Source organism: Schistocerca gregaria, chromosome 6 (genome assembly GCF_023897955.1).
Source record: "Schistocerca gregaria isolate iqSchGreg1 chromosome 6, iqSchGreg1.2, whole genome shotgun sequence".
In the NCBI taxonomy this organism is placed as follows: Eukaryota; Metazoa; Arthropoda; class Insecta; order Orthoptera; family Acrididae; genus Schistocerca; species Schistocerca gregaria.
In genome coordinates this window covers 417,755,284-417,777,893 of record NC_064925.1, presented here as the reverse complement: position 1 = coordinate 417,777,893, position 22,610 = coordinate 417,755,284, and the positions used below count along the sequence as shown (strand labels likewise).

The 22,610-nt window shown below is 39.3% G+C and overlaps 1 protein-coding gene across 1 annotated transcript in view; it reads left to right on the top strand.

Annotated features, from left to right (window-relative positions):
- LOC126277970 (dynein beta chain, ciliary-like) overlaps window positions 1-22,610 on the top strand; it is a 694,172-nt gene that overhangs the window by 516,311 nt on the left and 155,251 nt on the right. The window contains exons 26-28 of the mRNA XM_049977623.1: window positions 5,805-6,015; window positions 21,539-21,815; window positions 22,005-22,287. Coding sequence (XP_049833580.1) covers window positions 5,805-6,015; window positions 21,539-21,815; window positions 22,005-22,287 — 771 coding nt within the window. The remainder of the gene's footprint in view (window positions 1-5,804; window positions 6,016-21,538; window positions 21,816-22,004; window positions 22,288-22,610) is intronic.

Below are 22,610 nucleotides of genomic sequence, written 5' to 3'. Positions count from 1 at the left end.
ATGTAAGCTAAAGGTGTAGAAGAATAAGTGATAAGAAATGTTAACACTTTGACATGTCCTATATTACACGTACATTTACTGTACACAATGTAATCTTACAGGATCAAATAAAATTCAATTCAATTCAAAGATGTATGAGACAGGTGAAATACCCTCAGACTTCAAGAAGAATACAATAATTCCAATACCAAAGAAAGTAGGTGTTGACAGATGTGAAAATTACTGAACTATCAGTTTAATAAGTCACAGCTGCAAATTACTAACGCAAATTCTTTACAGACGAATGGAAAAACTGGTAGAAGCCAACCTCGGGGAAGATCAGTTTGGATTCCGTAGAAATGTTGGAACACGTGAGGCAATACTGACCCTACGACTTATCTTAGAAGAAAGATTAAGGAAAGGCAAACCTATGTTTCTAGCATTTATAGATTTAGAGAAAGCTTTTGACAATGTTGATTGGAATACTCTCTTTCAAATTCTGAAGAAGGCAGGGATAAAATACAGGGAGCGAAAGGCTATTTACAATTTGTACAGAAAGCAGATGGCAGTTATAAAAGTGGAGGGGTATGAAAGGGAAGCAGTGGTTGGGAAGGGAGTGAGACAGGGTTGTAGCCTATCCCCGATGTTATTCAATCTGTATATTGAGCAAGCAATAAAGGAAACAAAAGAAAATTTGGAGTAGGTATTAAAATCCATGGAGAAGAAATAAAAACTTTGAGGTTCACTGATGATATTGTAATTCTGCCAGAGACAGCAAAGGAGTTGGAAGAGCAGCTGAACGGAATGGACAGTGTCTTGAAAGGAGGGTACAAGATGAACATCAACAAAAGCAAAACGACGATAATGGAATGTAGTCGAACTAAATCGGGTGATGCTGAGGGTATTAGTTTAGGAAATGAGACACTTAAAGCAGTAAAGGAGTTTTGCTATTTGGGGAGCAAAATAACTGACGATGGTCGAAGTAGAGAGGATATAAAATGTGGACTGGCAATGGCAAGGAAAACGTTTCTGAAGAAGAAAAATTTGTTAACATCGAGTATAGATTTAAATGTCAGGAAGACGTTTCTGAAAGTATTTGTATGGAGTGTAGCCATGTATGGATCTGAAACGTGGATGATAAATAGTTTAGACAAGAAGAGAATAGAAGCTTTCAAAATGTGGTGCTACAGAAGAATGCTGAAGATTAGATGGGTAGATCACATAACTAATGAGGAGGTATTGAATACAATTGGGGAGAAGAGGAGCTTGTGGCACAACTTGACTAGAAGAACGGATCAGTTGGTAGGACATGTTCTGAGGCATCAAGGGATCATCAATTTAGTATTGGAGGGCAGCGTGGAGCATAAAAATCGTAGAGGGAGACCAAGAGATGAATACACTAACCAGATTCAGAAGGATGTAGGCTGCAGTTGGTACTGGGAGATGAAGAGGCTTGCACAGGATAGAGTAGCATGGAGAGCTGCATCAAACCAGTCTCAGGACTGAAGACCACAACAACAACAACAACAACAATGAGGGGTGGGTGACATAGTCACTGTGAAGATGGCTGTTCCAGTGTTATGAAATTCTGTAAATACCACAACATCTCTGATTGCAATGTTTTCTGTTTTGCTGTAACGTAAGTACATTTGTGCTTGTGCTATATTTTAGCAACAAAAGCATACCCTATTGCTACAAGTCACAAAAATGTATATAATCATATTTATCATTAGTCAGGTTATGTGAATTTCCATTATTTTGCTATATCGGGATTGAGAACCCAAATTTATGTTACTGTTGTTTTGTAACTATCCAAATAGAAATCCTGTCTGTAAGAGACACTTGACTTCAGATCTAACAGTTCAGCCTATATATTAGTGGATTCATGGAATGTCAACAGTGCCAATAAAATTTGATACTATAAATCCAACTCATAGAGTAATGTGATAGTCATTTGTCTCTACAAGTTCACTGGTGGGATTGATGGAGTCTGCATACTTAGCATTATAACGCAATCTTAAGTGCATTTGGTATATATTAACTAATTAAATAGTTCATTAGTATGCTCTTCAAGCTTGTCATTAAAGGTTTTTCTTTTATTTGAGTATTCTTCCAGTAATTGCAAAAAGTTCATTTTGGTTACATACGGCTGTTTAGGCCTAATTTCTGATCATGTATATTTAGTGTTATACCACAAATTTAAGTGCATTTGGTAATAGTTTACTTACATATTAGTTTCCAAAACGTATTTAGTTTCCCTTTGCATCTGTATTTAATATATAATCGTTATCACTTAGTAAATCTCTTAACTAATTTCTAAACTACCATGGATACTAAGTGTGTGAGCTGCAGTAGGAAAGTTAGTTCAGGGGTTTTGTGCAGCTGTTGTGACAGATAGTTTCATTGGGGAAATTGTAGTGGCATGGAAATTGGGGAAGCAAATGAGACTCTTCATTCTTTTGCAGGGTTTGCTCAAGAGATAGGATTATAATTTTAATTAATTATTGTGTTTTATACTGGTTGCTGGTGAGGAGGAAAGTTAGTTATTAGTATTTTATTAATGATCTTGTTCATAAGCAGCCATATCACAGTCATTACAGTCGCTCAAGAAAGTTATAATTAAGCTTTACTTGTTTAATCAGAATCGGACGATGACTCTCCTTGTCCGCAGTCTCGATGATTCGAAGCGATCTGCAATCCTGCGTAAATAAGACGTCTTGCTTTTCTTGCATTGCATGTCAGTCGGGAAACCTCAGATCAAGTGGAAAGTTTGCTTTGATAGAGTTTAGTTATCCGATGAAATAATGGAGCTCTTGGATCTAATAATTGCAGGTTCATTTCCATTTCATCAGAAGTTCCTTTTTGATTACCAACAAAACGACACCTCTGTGCAAATTTCCAGTTAGAGAATACATATATAATGAAATTCCTTACAGCCTTTTGATGTAAATGCTCAGTATTTATTCTCTTGATGAGCATACAATATATTTCCAATCTCTTTCTTCCGGTAATCTCGAAAGCAAAATTACAATTATTCAATGTGGCTATTCAGCATGGAGAAGATCCTAGAATTCCTATCAACAAACCAGAGAGAGGATATTACAAAGAGTAATTATGCTCTCATGGAATAGCAATATAACTGTACTGCTTTGCGCATCTATTCTGCGAGTATATAGATGGTCAAGTAGGAAACATAATTCACTCATTGAATTGTGCAGGGATAATTAGTAGAATATAAAGAGATATTACAGGGTTATAGCTGACCAGGACAAGAAAATTAGAGCCCTTCACGCTGATTTGGATAGAGCGAGGGAGGAACTGAAGAGGTTAAGGGGGAGGAGGGTAAACAGTGGTGGGAAGTGGTAGCTGGGAACAGGGGCCACAGAAAGATGACAGGGTCTGACACTTTTCAAATTGGCACAACCAATAGATTTGTCTTGCTACCCCAGTTAAGTAAGGAAGAGGCTCCAGTAGAAGTAGATGTAGTTAAGATGCAACAGAATCTCACTAGGAAACCAACATTTTCAAAAAAAAGTAGGAAGTAAGAGGAAAGTTCTGTTGCTAGGTAGCAGCCATGGAAGAGGTGTGGGCCAGATTTTGCAGGAAACATTAGGTGACAGGTACCAGGCCACAAACTTTTTCAAGCCAAGTGCATGTCTTAGCCAGGTGGATATAGGTTCCTAGTGCAAAGGTTTCTCAAGGCAGGATCATGTGATGATAGTGGGTGGAGTGGGAAACAGTATTGATACAGATCAGGGCTACAGTATTGAGTGTGACTTGTGCAAATAGCCTCTGCAACGACCGATACCAATGTTGGGCTGGTGCCTGCTTTTGTGCGGCAAGATCAGCCCCAGCTGAACCACTCTGTCAGGAAGGTAAATATGGAGTTGGATCACTTGCATAGGGTGGCCACTGTGTCAGACATTGGATTGGTTCCTGTCAAGGCTATTGATAGGGGGAATTTCACAAGGCATGTCCTACACCTCAATAGGAATGGGAAGGGTAAACTGGCAGGGTTACAGCTTAGCTTGTAGATCACATGACTGGTTTCAAATGTAGCCTTGCCATTGATAACACCTTTGTGAACTGGATTTAAGATGACAAGGACACCCTATCCACATTTCTCCAGAACCTTCTCCCACATTCACTTCACCTGGTCCTCCTCAACGCAACCAGCCATCTTACTCAATATTGACTTCCACCTCAAAGAAAGCTTCATCAGTACTTCTGTCCATATCAAACCTAGCAACCACCAACAATACCTCACCTTTGACAGTTGCCACTCACTCCATACCAAGAAGCCTGTTCCATATTGCCCAGCCACCTGTGGCCATCACACCTGTAGTGACAAGGAGTCCATCTCCAAATATACCAGGAATCTCACTTGAAGCCTTCAGAGACTGTAATTACCTTCCCAACCTTGTACAGAAACGGATCACTCATACTTTCTCTGGTCACTCACCTCTTCCCATTCTCCTCTTATCATGCCCTGTGTCCTACACACTATCCTTCCTATGCTTCCCACAATGGCATTCCTTCACCCACTAAACCTACACAATATCCTCATTCACCCCTACAAGATGCCTGTTCTAAACCCTTGCCTCATGGCTCATATCCTTGTAACAGACGTAGGTGCAAGACCTTTTCTATATGTCCTACCACCACCACTTACTCCAGTCTGTCCCATCAAAGGCAGGGCCACCTGTGCAACCAGTCATTTGATCTACAAGCCACTGTGCTGCAGTCTACAAGGGCATGACAACCGACAAGCTGTCTGTCCACGTGAATGGCTGCTGACAAACTGTGGCCAGGAAATGTCTGGACCACTCCATTGCTGAGCTTGCCACCCAGCACAATGTTCTTTGTGTCAGTGACTGCTTCACAGCCTGTGCCATCTGGATCCTTCCCACCAACAACAGCTTTTCTGAATTGTGCAGATGGGAACTCTCCCTGCAATAAATCCCATGTTCCCATAACCCTCCTGACCTCAACCTATGTTAATCACTGTCTTCCACCGTTCCCTGTTTCCACTCCAGCACTACACAAGCTCCTGTTCCACCAACACACCCACAGCCTTTTTACTTCTCCAATTTTCCACTGACTGTCCCCTCACCCTCTCTCCTCCACCCTGCCCACCGTCTAACCTCCTGACTGCACCCAGCTGCCCTACCCTCTCTTCACCTCGCCCCTGTTTGCTCCCAAAGCAGCACTCGACCATCCTCCACCCCTCCCCTCCTGTCTCCCTCCCCTCCGTGCCCCACCCTCCTCCTTACCCCCCACCACCCAGATTGCTTTTCCCATCATGTACTGTTGCTCGCAGTCTGACCTTGGCAGCCATAGGCAGAGGTCGTGTGTGTGTGTGTGTGTGTGTGTGTGTGTGTGTGTGTGTGTGAGTTGCATTTGTGTGAATGTGTGTGTATTTTATCCAATTCATAAGATGGCATTCTTGCTAAAAGCTTACTTGTTTTGCAGTCTTTTTGTTGTGCCCATCTGCTACTCCACATCTCCATTTTGTTTTTCAGCTTCTTTAAATTTTCTTTTTTGTTTTGCAATTAGTCCAGGGTTTTATTCAGTTTTCTTAGTACTTTTTTTAAATTTTACTAACTACTATATAATTTTTGAAAGATCCATACTTGGCATACAAGTTAATCATTTCTGCATTGTGATCTCTGTAACAGTCTATTTTTTTGTATTATTATCAATTCCAACAAGTCTGTGTTATTTTCAACAGAAATTAAATGACTAAATGAAATATGTGAGAAAAAGATTTTGTAAACAATATTTTTCATTGGGCTCTAATGTGTTATTGAATGATTTGATTCCAGATAGTACAGCTGCAGGAACTTCTAGAAGTAAGACACTCAGTCTTCATAGTTGGGAATGCTGGTACTGGCAAGACTATGGTATGGCGCACACTATTCAGGACATACCAAAATATGAAGAGGAAGCCGTTTTACAATGACTTAAACCCAAAAGCTGTCACTAATGATGAGCTCTTTGGGATAATCAACCCTGCTACCAGAGAATGGAAGGATGGTGAGGCCAGTGTAGTTAATTTAATTTTCACAAAGTGTTTCCATGATAAGACATATCTGCAGTAAACATAGCTAAGCATTCATGCCAAGCAACAACAGTCATGCTCTAGTCCAAGCATTGGCATTGGGTTGCAGTTAATCTGGAATTCTGGCCTCGGCTGAACTAGTAGTAGCTATATTAACATAATATACACTCTTTGATTAACCAGATGGATAAGTTTGTGATCAAATATTATTTTGGCATAGGTGATATACAATCCTCACATATGGATGAGAAGTTCTTATCCTCGAGGTTTCTGTACCTTAATCTTCTTTTACTCATTACCAGTGTTTCTCCAGATTGCAGTGACAATTCGTCTGCTACAGACAATTAATTAAGTTAAAACCAGGCTCCATTATTCATTTTTCTTTCAGTATTTTGACTTATGATTCATCCATCTGCTGAACAAGGCAGCAAATAAAATCATGATACATTGGATGTGTTCCAAACTTTGCTATAAACTGAATCTTTTATGGTCTGCCATGCATCCTATGGTGGCTTGCAGAGTAAGTATGAAGATGTATTGTAGATTATTAGGTTTTACAATGCCCTCATTTCCACAGAGATCTTGATTATGCTGTCCCAAGCTTTATGGAACCCGTTCCACAAAACTGGTCTGATCATATCTCATTTGGTGTTACTGTGCTCAGTAACAGGGATTTGTTTGGTTGGTTCTGTTGTGTAGGTCATTGGTATTTGGAATAGTCCCTTACTTGTACTGTCCTTGGGCTCTCCATTCTGGCAAACCTGTAATGTCTCATAGCTTGATGTTTCAGTGAAATAACTAACTAATTTTCCTAGGATTTTACAAAAAAATGTACACAACACTGCTGTTACAGTTGTGTGGCCCTTCCCACTTTTATTAGTACTCTGAATTCTGCAATGGGCATGTCCAATTTTGTTTTTACATATCATACCCCCCACCCCCCCACCCCCACCCCCCCTCCACCCCTCCATGAATCATGGACCTTGCCGTTGGTGGGGAGGCTAGCGTGCCTCAGCGATACAGATAACCGTACTGTAGGTGCAACCACAATGGAGGGGTATCTGTTGAGAGGCCAGACAAACGTGTGGTTCCTGAAGAGGGGCAGCAGCTTTTTCAGTAGTTGCAGGGACAACAGTCTGGATGATTGACTGATCTGGCCTTGTAACACTAACCAAAAAGGCCTTGCTGTGCTGGTACTGCGAACGGCTGAAAGTAAGGGGAAACTACGGCCGTAATCTTTCCCGAGGGCATGCAGCTTTACTGTATGATTAAATGATGATGGCGTCCTCTTGGGTAAAATATTCCGGAGGTAAAATAATCCACCCATTCGGATCTCCGGGCGGGGACTATTCAAGAGGATGTCGTTATCAGGAGAAAGAAAACTGGCGTTCTACAGATCGGAGCGTGGAATGTCAGATCCCTTAATCGAGCAGATAGGTTAGAAAATTTAAAAATGGAAATGGATAGGTTAAAGTTAGATATAGTGGGAATTAGTGAAGTTCGGTGGCAGGAGGAACAAGACTTCTGGTCAGGTGACTACAGGGTTATAAACACAAAATCAAATAGGGGTAATGCAGGAGTAGGTTTAATAATGAATAGGAAAATAGGAATGCGGGTAAGCTACTACAAACAGCATAGTGAACGCATTATTGTGGCAAAGATAGATACAAAGCCCACACCTACTACAGTAGTACAAGTTTATATGGCAACTAGCTCTGCAGATGACGAAGAAATTGAAAAAATGTATGATCAAATAAAAGAAATTATTCAGATAGTGAAGGGAGATGAAAATTTAATAGTCATGGGTGACTGGAATTCGGTAGTAGGAAAAGGGAGAGAAGGAAACGTAGTAGGTGAATATGGGCTGGCAAAGAAATGAAAGAGAAAGCCACCTGGTAGAATTTTGCACAGAGCACATATTAATCATAGGTAACACTTGGTTCAAGAATCATAAAAGAAGGCTGTATACATGGAAGAACCCTGGAGATACTAAAAGGTATCAGATAGATTATATAATGGTACGACAGAGATTTAGGAATCAGGTTTTAAATTGTAAGACATTTCCAGGGCCAGATGTGGACTCTGACCACAATCTATTGGTTATGCACTGTAGATTAAAACTGAAGAAACTGCAAAAAGGTGGGAATTTAAGGAGATGGGACCTGGCTAAACTGACTAAACCAGAGTTTGTACAGAGTTTCAGGGATAGCATAAGGGAATAATTGACAGGAATGGGAGAAATACATTAGAAGAAGAATGGGTAGCTTTGAGGGATGAAGTAGTGAAGGCAGCAGAGGATCAAGTAGGAAAAAGACGAGGGCTGCTAGAAATCCTTGGGTAACAGAAGAAATATTGAATTTAATTGATGAAAGGAGAAAATATAAAAATGCAGTAAATGAAGCAGGCAAAAAGGAATACAGACGTCTCAAAAATGAGATCGTCAGGAAGCGCAAAATGGCTAAGCAGGGATGGCTAGAGGACAAATGTAAGGATGTAGAGGCTTATCTCACTAGGGGTAAGATAGATACTGCCTACAGGAAAATTAAAGAGACCTTTGGAGAAAAGAGAACCACTTGTATGAACATGAAGAGCTCAGATGGAAACCCAGTTCTAAGCAAAGAAGATAAAGCAGAAAGGTGGAAGGAGTATATAGAGGGTCTATACAAGGGCGATGTACTTGAGGACAATATTATGGAATTGGAAGAGGATGTTGATGAAGATGAAATGGGAGATACGATACTGCGTGAAGAGTTTGACAGAGCACTGAAAGAATTGAGTTGAAACAAGGCCCCCGAAGTAGACAAATTCCATTGGAACTACTGACGGCCTCGGGACAGCCAGTCCTTACAAAACTCTACCATCTGTTGAGCAAGATGTATGAGACAGGCGAAATACCCTCAGACCTCAAGAAGAATATAATAATTCCAATCCCAAAGAAAGCAGGTGTTAACAGATGTGAAAATTACCGAACAATAAGTTTAATAAGTCACAGCTGCAAAATACTAACACGAATTCTTTACAGACGAATGGAAAAACTTGTAGAAGCCGACCTTGGGGAAGATCAGTTTGGCTTCCGTAGAAATATTGGAACACGTGAGGCTATACTGACCCTACGACTTATCTTAGAAGAAAGATTAAGGAAAGGCAAACGTACGTTTCTAGCATTTGTAGACTTAGAGAAAGCTTTTGACAATGTTGACTGGAATACTCTCTTTCAAATTCTGAAGGTGGCAGGGGTAAAATACAGGGAGCGAAAGGCTATTTACAATTTGTACAGAAACCAGATGGTAGTTATAAGAGCCGAGGGGTATGAAAGGGAAGCAGTGGTTGGGAAAGGAGTGAGACAGGGTTGTAGCCTCTCCTCGATGTTATTCAATCTGTATATTGAGCAAGCAGTAAAGGAAACAAAAGAAAAATTTGGAGTAGGTATTAAAATCCATGGAGAAGAAATAAAAACTTTGAGGTTCGCCGATGACATCGTAATTCTGTCAGAGAGAGCAAAGGACTTGGAAGAGCAGTTGAACGGAATGGATAGTGTCTTGAAAGGAGGATATAAAATGAACATCAACAAAAGCAAAACGAGGATAATGGAATGTAGTCGAATTAAGTCGGGTGATGCTGAGTGAATTAGATTAGGAAATGAGACACTTAAAGCAGTAAAGGAGTTTTGCTATTTGGGGAGCAAAATAACTGATGATGGTCAAAGTAGAGATGATATAAAATGTAGCCTGGCAATGGCAAGGAAAGCGTTTCTGAAAAAGAGAAATTTGTTAACATAGAGTATAGATTTAAGTGGCAGGAAGTCATTTCTGAAAGTATTTGTATGGAGTGTAGCCATGTATGGAAGTGAAACATGGACGATAAATAGTTTGGACAAGAAGAGAATAGAAGCTTTCGAAATGTGGTGCTACAGAAGAATGCTGAAGATTAAATGGGTAGATCACATAACTAATGAGGAAGTGTTGAATAGGACTGGGGAGAAGAGAAGTTTGTGGCACAACTTGACCAGAAGAAGGGATCGGTTGGTAGGACATGTTCTGAGGCATCAAGGGATCACCAATTTAGTATTGGAGGGCACCGTGGAGGGTAAAAATCGTAGAGGGAGACCAAGAGATGAATACACTAAGCAGATCCAGAAGGACGTAGGTTGCAGTAGGTACTGGGAGATGAAGAAGCTTGCACAGGATAGAGTAGCATGGAGAGCTGCATTAAACCAGTCTCAGGACTGAAAACCACAACAACAACAACAACACCTAGGTACCTCTACACTTACATCTCCAAACATAATTCTGATTAAACAATCTCTGTGAAATGATGCAGTAATCAATAAACACAGTGAAAACATGGCACAGTGGCAGTAGATCATAATAAGAATAGTGCATACCTTCTTGTTGTGTAGAAAGTTGACAACAGGATTAAGATATTCAATGCATAAGTCACATGGACCAGTTACACTTCGTTGTTTCATGTTTGCTTTCTGAGTACAAACTTTACTCATGAGAAATGTGCAGTGGTATTACATATGAGGGGGAACACAAAAGTAATGAGAATTTTTCCCTGGTTGTTGGTAGGATACTAGTTCTGAATTCTTCCACTAGGTGCTTTCACTGGACACCATTTTGTATCAGTTGCCCTAGTGTTACTGGTGTTGGAAAATTATTGTGGACAGTGGTTTTTTTTTCCCCCTCAAGTGCTGTTTCACGTGTTCAGCAGTTCTTCATTAGCAGACATTAAAAGCCAACATCCTAACTCCATGTTCTGCTTCCTGTTGGGGAAATCAGCAGCGGAAACTGCTGCAATGCTTTGAGCCAGGGAAGGGTTTAAGAGTGGTTTTCTCATTTTAAAAGCGATCAAATCTCAGTTGAAGACAGAACATGACCCCCAACATTTCTGACTTCCAGAATGGGTGAAAACATTTTAAAAAATCTGTGCTGCAATCATGTTTGATCATTGTAAATCATTTGATGAATTGGTGGAAATGATTCGAAATCCTGGAGTTGATTACAAAATTCTGACAGCCAGAGAACCAATCATTTATGCATGTGTCGGGCTGTCAAAACTTGATCTAGATTTTGACACAAAAGTCATCATGTGTAACAAATCATGGTGTGGTGGATATGACCTAGAAACCAAGATCAAAGCCAAGATCAAAGAAAGCAAGGCAAGTGAGATCTCATGTGAAGACAATGTTGGTTTGTTTTTTCGACATCAAGGGGATTTTCCACCATGAGTTTGTTCCCCACTGCACCTTATTTAAAAATCATTACTACCTTCAAATGTCAAAACGATTTTGTGAAACAGTGAGAAAAGAAATTATCCACATTATGGCAGCCAGGTGGTTGGCTTTTTCATCATGACAATGGTCCTGCACACACATTGAGTGTTACGTAGTTGTGGGCGAAAAACCAAATGACATCGGTTTCTCACCCATTCTATTCAGTAGACACTATGTGTGTGTGTGTGTGTGTGTGAGAGAGAGAGAGAGAGAGAGAGAGAGAGAGAGAGAGAGAGAGAGAGAGAGAGAGAGAGAGAGTTGGTTTCCAAGAAGGAAAAACCTGAAAAGGAAGAATTTTCAAGACAAAGAAGTGGCAAAAAAATTTGCTGGGGTCACTAAACAGCCCAAGTTCAGACAAGTTTAAAAATTGTTTCCACCAATGGAAAAGTGTTGGGGCATGTGTATTATGCCTGATGAACACTGCTTTGAAGGTGTTCTGCAAATGTTCCATAAAATACATGATTTTTTGTAAAACTATTCTCATTATTTTTGGATCCTCCCTCAAATTTGTTAGTGTGCCCAGCTTTGAGATATAGATGTTAAGTGGTAGGAGGAACAAGACTTCTAGTCAAGTGAATACAGGGTTATAAATACAAAATTAAATCGGGGTAATGCAGGAGTAGGTTTAATAATAAATAAAAAAATTGGAGTGTGGGTAAGCTACTACAAACAACATAGTGAACGTAGTATTGTTGCCAAGATCGACATGAAGCCCACACCTACCACAGTAGTTTCTATGCCAACTAGCTCTGCAGATGATGAAATGTACGAGGCATGTTTTTTAAGTAAGTATCATTTTGCCACACTGCGGCCGCAGTTCTGCAGTCAGGGTACTGTGCAAGCGCATTGGATACCTACATCTGTTGTCTATGCACTGACGCCATTACAGTCTGATTCTTCTGTGTTTATGTCGTGTACTGAGTGTTTAAGATTCCTCCGATAATCATGAGTCCAGCCAACTGTGAAGTACGGGCTATTATAAGATTTCTTAGTGCTAAAGGCCTAAAAGCGATCGATATTCATTGTGAGATCTGTACAGTTTACAGAGAAAACATGAGTTATGGAATGGTAGGAAAGTAGGTGAGAGCATTTAAATGTAGCTACACAAATGTGCATGATGAGCAACAGAGTAGGCATCCTTCGGTTGTTAATGAAAGTTTGGTGCAAGAATGGACAGTAAGGTGAGAGGAAACAGACGCTTCACAATTTCCTCCTTGCGGGATGACTTTCCTAATGTTTCTCATAGTGTTTTGTATGGCATTGTGACCGAGCACTTGTATTACTGAAAATTGTGGGCATGTTGGGTACTGAAAATGTTGACGGATGTGCACAAAACCAAACGTTTAGACAGTGCATTGACTTTCCTTGAGCGGTACCACAATGACGGTGATGATTTATTAACCCAAATTGTTACGGGTTATGAAACATGTGTGGCCTAATTACACCAGAATCAAAGCAAAAGTCCATGGAAGTTGAGCAAGGGCATCGTTTTGCTGCAAGACAATGCCCGTCTGCACGTGGTGAATCAGACCAAAGATCTCATCACATCTTTTTAATGGGAAACTCTAGATCGTCCTCCATACAGTCCCGATCTTGCGCCCAATGACTACCATCTGTTCCTGCACATGAAGAAACACCTGGTCGGTCAGTGTCTTCAAGACGATGATGAAGTCAAAACAGTGGTAAAGCAGTGGTTAACAAGTCAGGCGACAGACTTCTATGAGGAGGGTATTCAAAAACCGGTACATGATTATGACAAGTGCCTCAATATTGTGAGAAATTGTGTAGAAAAGTAGATTAAGGTACAGGCTTTCATGTAAAAATAAGATTATTGAGATATCTGAGCATGTCTTTTTTTAATTTCAAAACGGTACATACTTAAAAAACATGCCTCGTATAATGAGATAAATGAAATTATTCAGATAGTGAAGGGAGACAAAAATTTAATAGCCATGGGTGACTGGAATTTGATAGTAGGAAAAGGAAGAGACACAAACATACTAGGTGAATCTGGAATGGGGGTAAGAAATGAAAAAGGAAGCCACCTGGTAGAATTTTGCACAGAGCATAACTTAATCATAGCTAACACTTGGTTCAAGAATCATGAAAGAATGTTTATACATGGAAAAACCCTGGAGATTCTGGAAGGTTGCAGATAGATTATACAATGGTAAGACAGAGATTTAGGAACCAGGGTTTAAATTGTAAGACACTTCCAGGGGTAAATGTGGACTCTGACCACAATCTACTGGTTATGAACTGTAGATTAAAACTGAAGAAACTGCAAAAAGGTGGGAATATCAGAAGATGGGACCTGGATAAACTGACAGAACCAGAGGTTGTAGAGAGTTTCAGGGAGAGCATTAGGAAACAATTGTCAGGATTGGGCGAAAGAAATACAGTAGAAGAAGAATGAGTAGCATTGAGGGATGAAATAGTGAAGGCAGCAGAGGATCAAGTTGGCAAAAAGATGAGGGCTAGTAGAAATCCTTGGGTAACAGAAGAGATACTGAATTTAATTGATAAAAGTAGAAAATACCAAATGCAGTAAGTGAAGCAGGCAAAAAGGAATACAAAAGTCTCAAAAATGAGATCAACAGGAAGTGCAAAATGGCTAAGGACAGATGGCTAGAGGACAAGTGTAAGGATGTAGAGGCTTATCTCAAGAGAGGTAAGATAGATACTGCCTACAGGAAAATTAAAGAGACCTTTGGAGAAAAGAGAACCCCTTGCATGATTATGAAGAGCTCAGATCGAAACCCAGTTCTAAGCAAATAAGGGAAAGCAGAAAGGTGGAAGGAGTATATAGAAGGTCTATACAGTGGCGATTTTCTTGAGGACAATATTATGTAAATGGAAGAGAAGGTAGATGATGATGAAATGGGAGATACGATACTGCGTCAAGAGTTTGACAGAGCACTGGCCCTGGTAGTAGACAACATTCCATTAGAACTACTGACAGCCTTGGGAGAGTCAGTCCTGACAAAACTCTACCATCTGTGCTGCAATCATGTTTGATCATTGTAAATCATTTGATGAATTGGTGGAAATGATTCGAAATCCTGGAGTTGATTACAAAATTCTGACAGCCAGAGAACCAATCATTTATGCATGTGTCGGGCTGTCAAAACTTGATCTAGATTTTGACACAAAAGTCATCATGTGTAACAAATCATGGTGTGGTGGATATGACCTAGAAACCAAGGCAAAAAGGAATACAAAAGTCTCAAAAATGAGATCGACAGGAAGTGCAAAATGGCTAAGGACAGATGGCTAGAGGACAAGTGTAAGGATGTAGAGGCTTATCTCAAGAGAGGTAAGATAGATACTGCCTACAGGAAAATTAAAGAGACCTTTGGAGAAAAGAGAACCCCTTGCATGATTATGAAGAGCTCAGATCGAAACCCAGTTCTAAGCAAATAAGGGAAAGCAGAAAGGTGGAAGGAGTATATAGAAGGTCTATACAGTGGCGATTTTCTTGAGGACAATATTATGTAAATGGAAGAGGAGGTAGATGATGATGAAATGGGAGATACGATACTGCGTCAAGAGTTTGACAGAGCACTGGCCCTGGTAGTAGACAACATTCCATTAGAACTACTGACAGCCTTGGGAGAGCCAGTCCTGACAAAACTCTACCATCTGGTGAGCAAGATAAATGAGACAGGCGAAATTCTCGCAGACTTCAAGAAGAATATAATAATTCTAATCCCAAAGAAAGCAGGTGTTGACAGATGTGAAAATTACTGAACTATCGGTTTAATAAGTCACAGCTGCAAATTACTAACGAGAATTCTTTACAGACAAATTGAAAAACTGGTAGAAGCCGACCTCGGGGAAGATAAGTTTGGATTCCATAGAAATGTTGGAACACATGAGGCAATACTGATCCTACAACTTATCTTAAAAGATAGATTAAGGAAAGGCAAACCTACATTTCTAGCATTTGTAGACTTAGAGAAAGCTTTCGACAATGTTGACTGGAATACTCTTTCGCATTCTAAAGGTGGCAAGGGTCAAATACAGGGAGCGAAAGGCTATTTACAATTTGTTCAGAAACCAGATGGCAGTTATAAGAGTCGAGGGACATGAGAGGGAAGCAGTGGTTGGGAAGAGAGTGAGACAGAATTGTAGCCTATCTCTGATCTTCAATCTGTATATTGAGGAAGCAGTAAAGGAAACAAAAGAAATGTTCTGAGTAGGTATTAAAATCCATGGAGAAGAAATAAAAACCTTGAGGTTCACCGATGACATTGTAATTCTGTCAGAGACAGCAAAGGACTTGGAAGAGCAGTTGAACAGAATGGACAGTGTCTTGAAAGGAGGGTACAAGATGAACATCAACAAAAGCAAAACAAGGATAATGGAAAGAAGTCAAATTAAGTCGGGTGATGCTGAGGGAGTTAGATTAGGAAATGCGACACTTAAAGTAGTAGATGAGTTTTGCTATTTGGGGAGCAAAATAACTGATGGTGGTCAAAGTAGAGAGGATGTACAATGTAGACTGGCAATGGCAAGGAAACCGTTTCCAAAGAAGAGAAATTTGTTAACATAGAGTGTAGATTTAGGTGTCAGGAAGTGGTTTCTGAAAGTATTTGTACGGAGTGTAGCCATGTATGGAAGTGAAACGTGGATGATAAATAGTTTGGACAAGAAGAGAACAGAAGCTTTTGAAAAGTGGTGCTACAGAAGAATAGATGGGTAGATTATGTAACTAATGAGGAGGTACTAAATAGAATTGGGGAGAAGAGGAGTTTGTGGCACAACTTGACTAGAAGAAGGGATCAGTTGGTAGGACATGTTCTGAGGCATCGAGCGATCACCAATCTAGTATTGGAGGGCGGTGTGAAGCGTAAAAATCGTAGAGGGAGACCAAGCAGATTCAGAAGGATGTAGGTTGCAGCAGGTACTGGGAGATGAAAAAACTTGCACAGGATAGAGTAGCTTGGAGAGCTGCATCAAACCAATCTCTGGGCTGAAGTCCACCACCACAACAACAACCTAAGGCAGTAATGTGGTTTATAAAATATGTTGAAGATTAGTAACTTATAAAAGTTCATTAAACCATTTTTGAGCATATGCATTAGGAATACCATACTAACAAGTATAGCAGCCATATTTAAAATTATTTTATATTATGATGAATTATGCAAATATTAATTAGTGACTTAATCCATTATTGAAGTACATCATCTTGTACATAAAAATTAGGGTAACAAAATTATAGTGTCGAAGTGCAGAATCTAACAAGCATAAGAGTAAAATTTGTATTTGTAAATTGTGACCATCCAGATTTTCAATGTCAATTATCTCTGAAGATAATTAATTTTATATAAATTTAATTATAATACTGCAAAGTTGAGGTGCCAGCCTTTCTAATGGTGTAGGCCAACTTATCCTAATATGTCAATTAGCTCACAAGATTTTGCATATGACAAACTTAGTATTCTTTTCAGTTAGTCATGAAAACTATGCTCTCTAATGGAATCAGCACATTCAAAATAATAACTTTGGTACTAAATTTAAGTGTAACTCAGCCTAACTATTGACTTGATGTACATGTTAGCATGTATATTATATATGTTACTTTATGAGAAGTGAATAAGTAGAAGGAAAAGTTAAAATGTTAATAGGAACACAATCGTAGCAGTTGGTGTGTTTCTAGTTTGCTATGTTAGATGTTCTTGGTCCTATCATAAACTATTTTAATCGGTTGTCCCAGATACAGCCTACCCCTTTTCCTTGAGACGATGTCAGTAACTGGTGAATAAACAACCTTTTCTTTCTCTTTCTTGACCTTTATTTCTTCCATGCACGTTGTTAATTTCTGCCAGTATACTTGCTCAACTTGTTTTTTATGTACAGGGTGATTATAATTAAACTTTCAAAATGCTGTAGAAATAACACCACTGGTCAGAATGACGTATAATTGCTACAGAATATTATTGGAGAAGGGGGAAAACGTGTGGCAGATGAAAAAAATAGTGTGAAAATATATCAATAGATGGCACTGTATGTGTCAGAATCTGTATGTGTCAGAATATGTAAATGAAAACACTTGTCATGTGCACAACCCACTGAAGTTGGTATAAACACGCTGGGTACAAGGCTTTTCCTCCTTTCGCGCCTGCAACATTCACTTTGACTATCTCAATGCAGGATCACTCTTTGCTTGTAAAGCGGAATTACAAGAATGATGACTGTGCACATGTTGCTCTGCAGAAGTTCTGGACACAGAAGGGTTTGAAGGAAGGTGTTGTTCTGTTGACTGCTGTGGGTTAGGAGAAAATGATTCGGAAATTCGAAAGACAGGTTCTTTTGGTGTGCAACCTGGTAGAGGGAGGAAACGAATTGATTCAATGTCAATGCAAGCAGTGGCCACAGCGACGCAGGAGGAGATGAGTGGTACTGTGCAAACATGTAGTTCATGAATTGCCCGAACTTTAGACATACACATGAGCACGGTGTGTAAAATCTTAACAAACCATCCTTCTTTTCTACCCATTCAAAATTACTCATGTGCACAAGTTGCTTCCTGTTGACCTGTCAGCAAAAGAGACCTTTGATTTAGAATTACTTGGTTGCATGGAAGTGGACAATGATTGGCTGTGGAAGATATTGTCGATAGATGAAGCCCACTTCCATCTGACAGGATATGTCAATACACTTTCTCAAATACGGGCACTGGAAGATCTACATGCAAATCAACCAGTACCACTTCATCCTGAAAAGGTCACTGTGTGGTGTTGGTTAATGGCATCATTTATCACAGGGCCATAATTTTTCGAAAAGTTAGGTGTTTCTGGTCCTGTTACCTGCACCATAACTGGTAAGTGCTATGAATGTCTTTTGCACATCCATCTCATTCCAGCTCTCCAACAGCGAGGATGTGTGAATGGGATCATTTTTATGCAAGATGGTACACTTCCTCACATTGAAAAACCAGTTAAGCAGCTGCTGAAGCACCATTTCAGAAATGCTAGGCGTATCAGCTGCCTCATCCCTACAGCCTGGCCATCCCAATCACTTGATCTTAATCCATGTGAGTTTTGGCTGTAGGGAAATCTAAAAGATGTTATGTGATATGTGATTTATTCATCTCATTACGTACAATTTTCAAATCATTTGATTTGATGTACAGGAGTCGTGTCAAGGTTTATAAAAGAAACTTTTTTTACTTTTTTGAGAGAAATACAAAAGTTTACATTATATTTTACTTTTCTAAGTTACAGCTACACATGCACATAAAATAATACATATAATACAATCCCTGTGTTCAGACTGTGAAGCTGTCCTCAATGAATTCATCGACAGAATAACAACACTTTTCCACCAGAAGGGCAAAGAGCAATCTTTTCAGTGAACCAATCTCCATTTTAACATTGTGTTTAGTGTTCTGATTGCAAACTTAGCTGCATTGAAGGCATGCATTGCACAACACATTCTGAATGTGACACCAGAAGCACTTCGATTAGTTGTGGAATATGCTGTTTCTCGATTTCAATTTGTTGCATAAAATGGTGGACAGCATATTGAACATGTTTCGCGCCAGTCACATAGAAATTAATAATCTGATTTGATTTTGATTTATGCTTTTTATGCAGGTTTTGGCGTCAGGACAGTTAAAAACCAGTGTGAGTGATGCTTTTTATGCAGTTTTTGGCCTCAGGACAATTAAAAACCGATTTTTCCCGTCTGATGTGATATGACCTTGCCATGGTGGATGGGCTTACTTAACTAACAGTATCACACCTGTACATCCTTACACACTGAGTAGTACAGTTTGTTTAACATCAAATGTACATCTTAGACATTGTTGTTTGATTCATTCGTCACTTGTAGTTGACCACTATTAAATTATGATATGTACAGCACCATTTATTGCTACATTTTGTAACTATTTATTTTTCTTCTGCCATATATTTTCCCCCTTTTCTGATAATATTCTGTTGCAATTGACGTCATCTTGGCCAGTGGTGTTATTTCTACAGTGGTTTGAATGTTTAATTATAAGCACCCTGTACATTAATTTGAGAAACCAGTTGAAGGTAGAGCAATTTTTGATTTACCGGTAGGTAATTCCTGTCTGACACTGCAATAATTGTAGTTGCTAGCACTCTCAGAATAACCATTCTTTGCTGAAAGTGACAATGACCGGAGGCATGGAGGTAGAGGTTTGTGTGTGCCAATTTTCTGTGAACTGTGTTGTTCAGGGATCCATCTACTCTTCTCTTTCCTAACCCATTGTTAAAATATATTCCAGATACTTCTCTGAGTTGCATAATAAATAAGGATAGACAGGATGTGGTGTTCCAAGAAATCTCTAAACTATTTTATTTTCACATGACCAAATACCAAATGTATAATACATTGTAAGTCTGAAATGCATATTTGTTTCACGATGTTTTTTCTGGCACCATGTTCAGACTTAACACATTCAGTTGGATCTTGGTAAGAAAAACTATCTTCAGTTCATTTTTAACACATAGTAAATGAAATTTGTCTTAAAGTTGCATCAGAGTAATATAAGGGGCAGTCACATGAAAACCAAACACCTGCTGCAGTGGGACTATGGAATGGTTCCATTTAAAAGTAATTGCCATACATGTTAAGATATTTATCCCACCGGGAGACAAGATGATCAGTTACTGTTTTGTAGAAAGTGGTTGGCCACTAATGGATTCACAGCCACACCCCCCTTTTGCTTTCTCATCTAACTGAAACTGGTGTCTGTGCATTTCTCTCTCCACATTGCCAAAGATGTGAAAATCACACATTGAAAGGTCTGGACTGTACGAAGTATGGTGCAATATTTCCCAACCAAACTGGCAAAGCATAGCCATCATCCAAAGCATAGCCATCATCCAATTGGCATTATGGGAGCAGGCACTATCATGCAACAGGTTGCTTCCGTTGCTCAAGTTCCTTGACCATAGAACCACAATCATTGCACAGTGCTACGAAGGCACTTTGCAGAAACTGTGATGTACTGTAAAGTAAAAATACTATTGGTTGGAATCATCCTGTTGCATGATAATGCCTGTCCACACGCTGCCAATCAAACTAAGGCTATGCCGTGGCAGTTTGGTTCGGAGACACTGCAAAATCCTCCATACAGTCTGGATCTTTCATCATGTGTTTTTTGCTTCTTTGGTGACTTGAAGAAAGACGTATGGACATCAGTTTCAGTCTCACATAAAAGTGAAAGAGTGGATGCAGCTGGGGATTCATCAGCAGCCAACTGCTTTCTGTGAAACAGGAATTGATAGTCTTGTCTCCCAGTAGGATAAATACCTTAACATGTGTGGTGATTGGTTACTTTTGAATGGAACCATTCCTTGGTCCCATTATGGCAGGTGTTCAGTTTTCAAAATATTTATTGATAAGGCTTATAAAAATTGTAGGAGGAAATTTAAGAGCAAGGGTCCATGAGTGTAAACTAAAGTATAAATAATGTACTGTTTCCAGACAACTGAGTGACAAGGATGAAGAAGACATAAGTTATATGTTTAGAAAATTGGAAGAGTAATATGAGGAATGGGGTAGGGAGATAAATGTTGAAGATATTCAGTATAGGCCTATTCATGCAGAGAGTCATGACTTAAACACCAAGAAGGAAATTATTTACAGTATAATCTCACACAATACTTAAGTTTTGCACTAATGATGAGTGGAATGAATGATCAAGATGAGAAAAAGATATGTAACAAGAATGAGAGGGGTGGAGGGGAGGGGGAGAGAAGAAAAGAAAAGTTCATGATTTAACAGTTACATCCAGTATTGTGAACTGGAAATATCCCCAACAGTTACAAAAAGCAACTTTATGAGTATTATGGAAAACACAGTATTGTATGTGGGAGAAATGAGGGGACTGACACAAACTTCATGCAGTGAATGTATTAGATAAGGTATCACAAAATCAATGTAAGACTGAATGTACACGCAAATGATTGGAATAGAACAACATTGGTGTAGTGGTTAGAAAGGAAACAAAATGAATAATACGGTAATATAAGATGTGCTGATCATAACAGAATACTTCAAAGTGTCAGTGTGGTACCTCTCGGAAAGAAGAAAAGAGACCTAGGAAAGGCTGGAATGTGGGAACTGTACAGTCCAAGCAGGAAAAGCAGCTGACAGAAAGCACCTACCCAGGTAACTGATATTCTTTCATATTTTTTCTTTGTGTGTGGTTTCATTTTCCTCTTTTTTCCCTCCCTCAGGTTTGTTCTCAGTTATCATGCGTGATCAAGCCAACTTAGCTGGTGATGGTCCGAAGTGGATCATGCTTGATGGAGACATTGATCCAATGTGGATTGAATCTCTTAATACTGTGATGGATGACAATAAGGTCTTGACACTAGCTAGTAATGAAAGAATTGCCCTTACACCAATGATGCGCCTACTATTCGAAATTTCAAACTTGAGAACTGCTACTCCAGCTACCGTTTCTCGAGCAGGAATACTTTACATAAACCCGCAGGATCTAGGCTGGGGTCCGTAAGTAGCTTAATTGGTTATCAACTTTCTATTTTAATTTAATGTCTGTTTTTGGACTCGCGCTAGATTTCTCCTTGTTAGCTTGGCATGCAGTGCTGTATATTATTATGCCCCAGTGTGCTTACAGTTATCTTACATCTCTTTGTTATGGATTTCAGTTAAGTGTATTTAATGCTCTGTTTGTTCTAGATTTGTTGCAAGTTGGATTGATAAAAGGGAGACAGAGACAGAAAAGCGAAATCTTACCACTTTGTTTGAAAAATATGTTCCACCTTGCCTGGATGCAGTACGTTTAAAGTTTAAAAAAATTACACCTATTCCTGACATATCACACATCCAGATGTTATGCCATCTCCTTGATTGTTTGCTCACACCAACAAATCTGCCTCCAGAATGTCCAAATGAATGGTATGAAGTGTATTTTGTATTTGCATGCATTTGGGCATTTGGATCTGCATTATTTCAAGATCAGGTAAGCAATATTTTAAAATGACTCCATTCATAATTATTATTTTACCTTCTCCCAGAGTTGGGATGAGGCAGTAGAACAATGGGAGACTACAGCCAATAGTTATATATTTTTCTTTTTGCTCTGAATTAATTTCATAGGCAATCTCTTAGTACTTTCACATCTAAACTACAAGCAAGTCCAAATATGAAGTCAGTGTCATCAAGTTCAATATTTAGTACTGAATGTATATTTATTATTGATGCTAACATACAGCCAGAAAAAATGACCATTGGAATGGAGATTTCAGTTATTTATACTAACATAGAATACTGCAGAATGCTGTT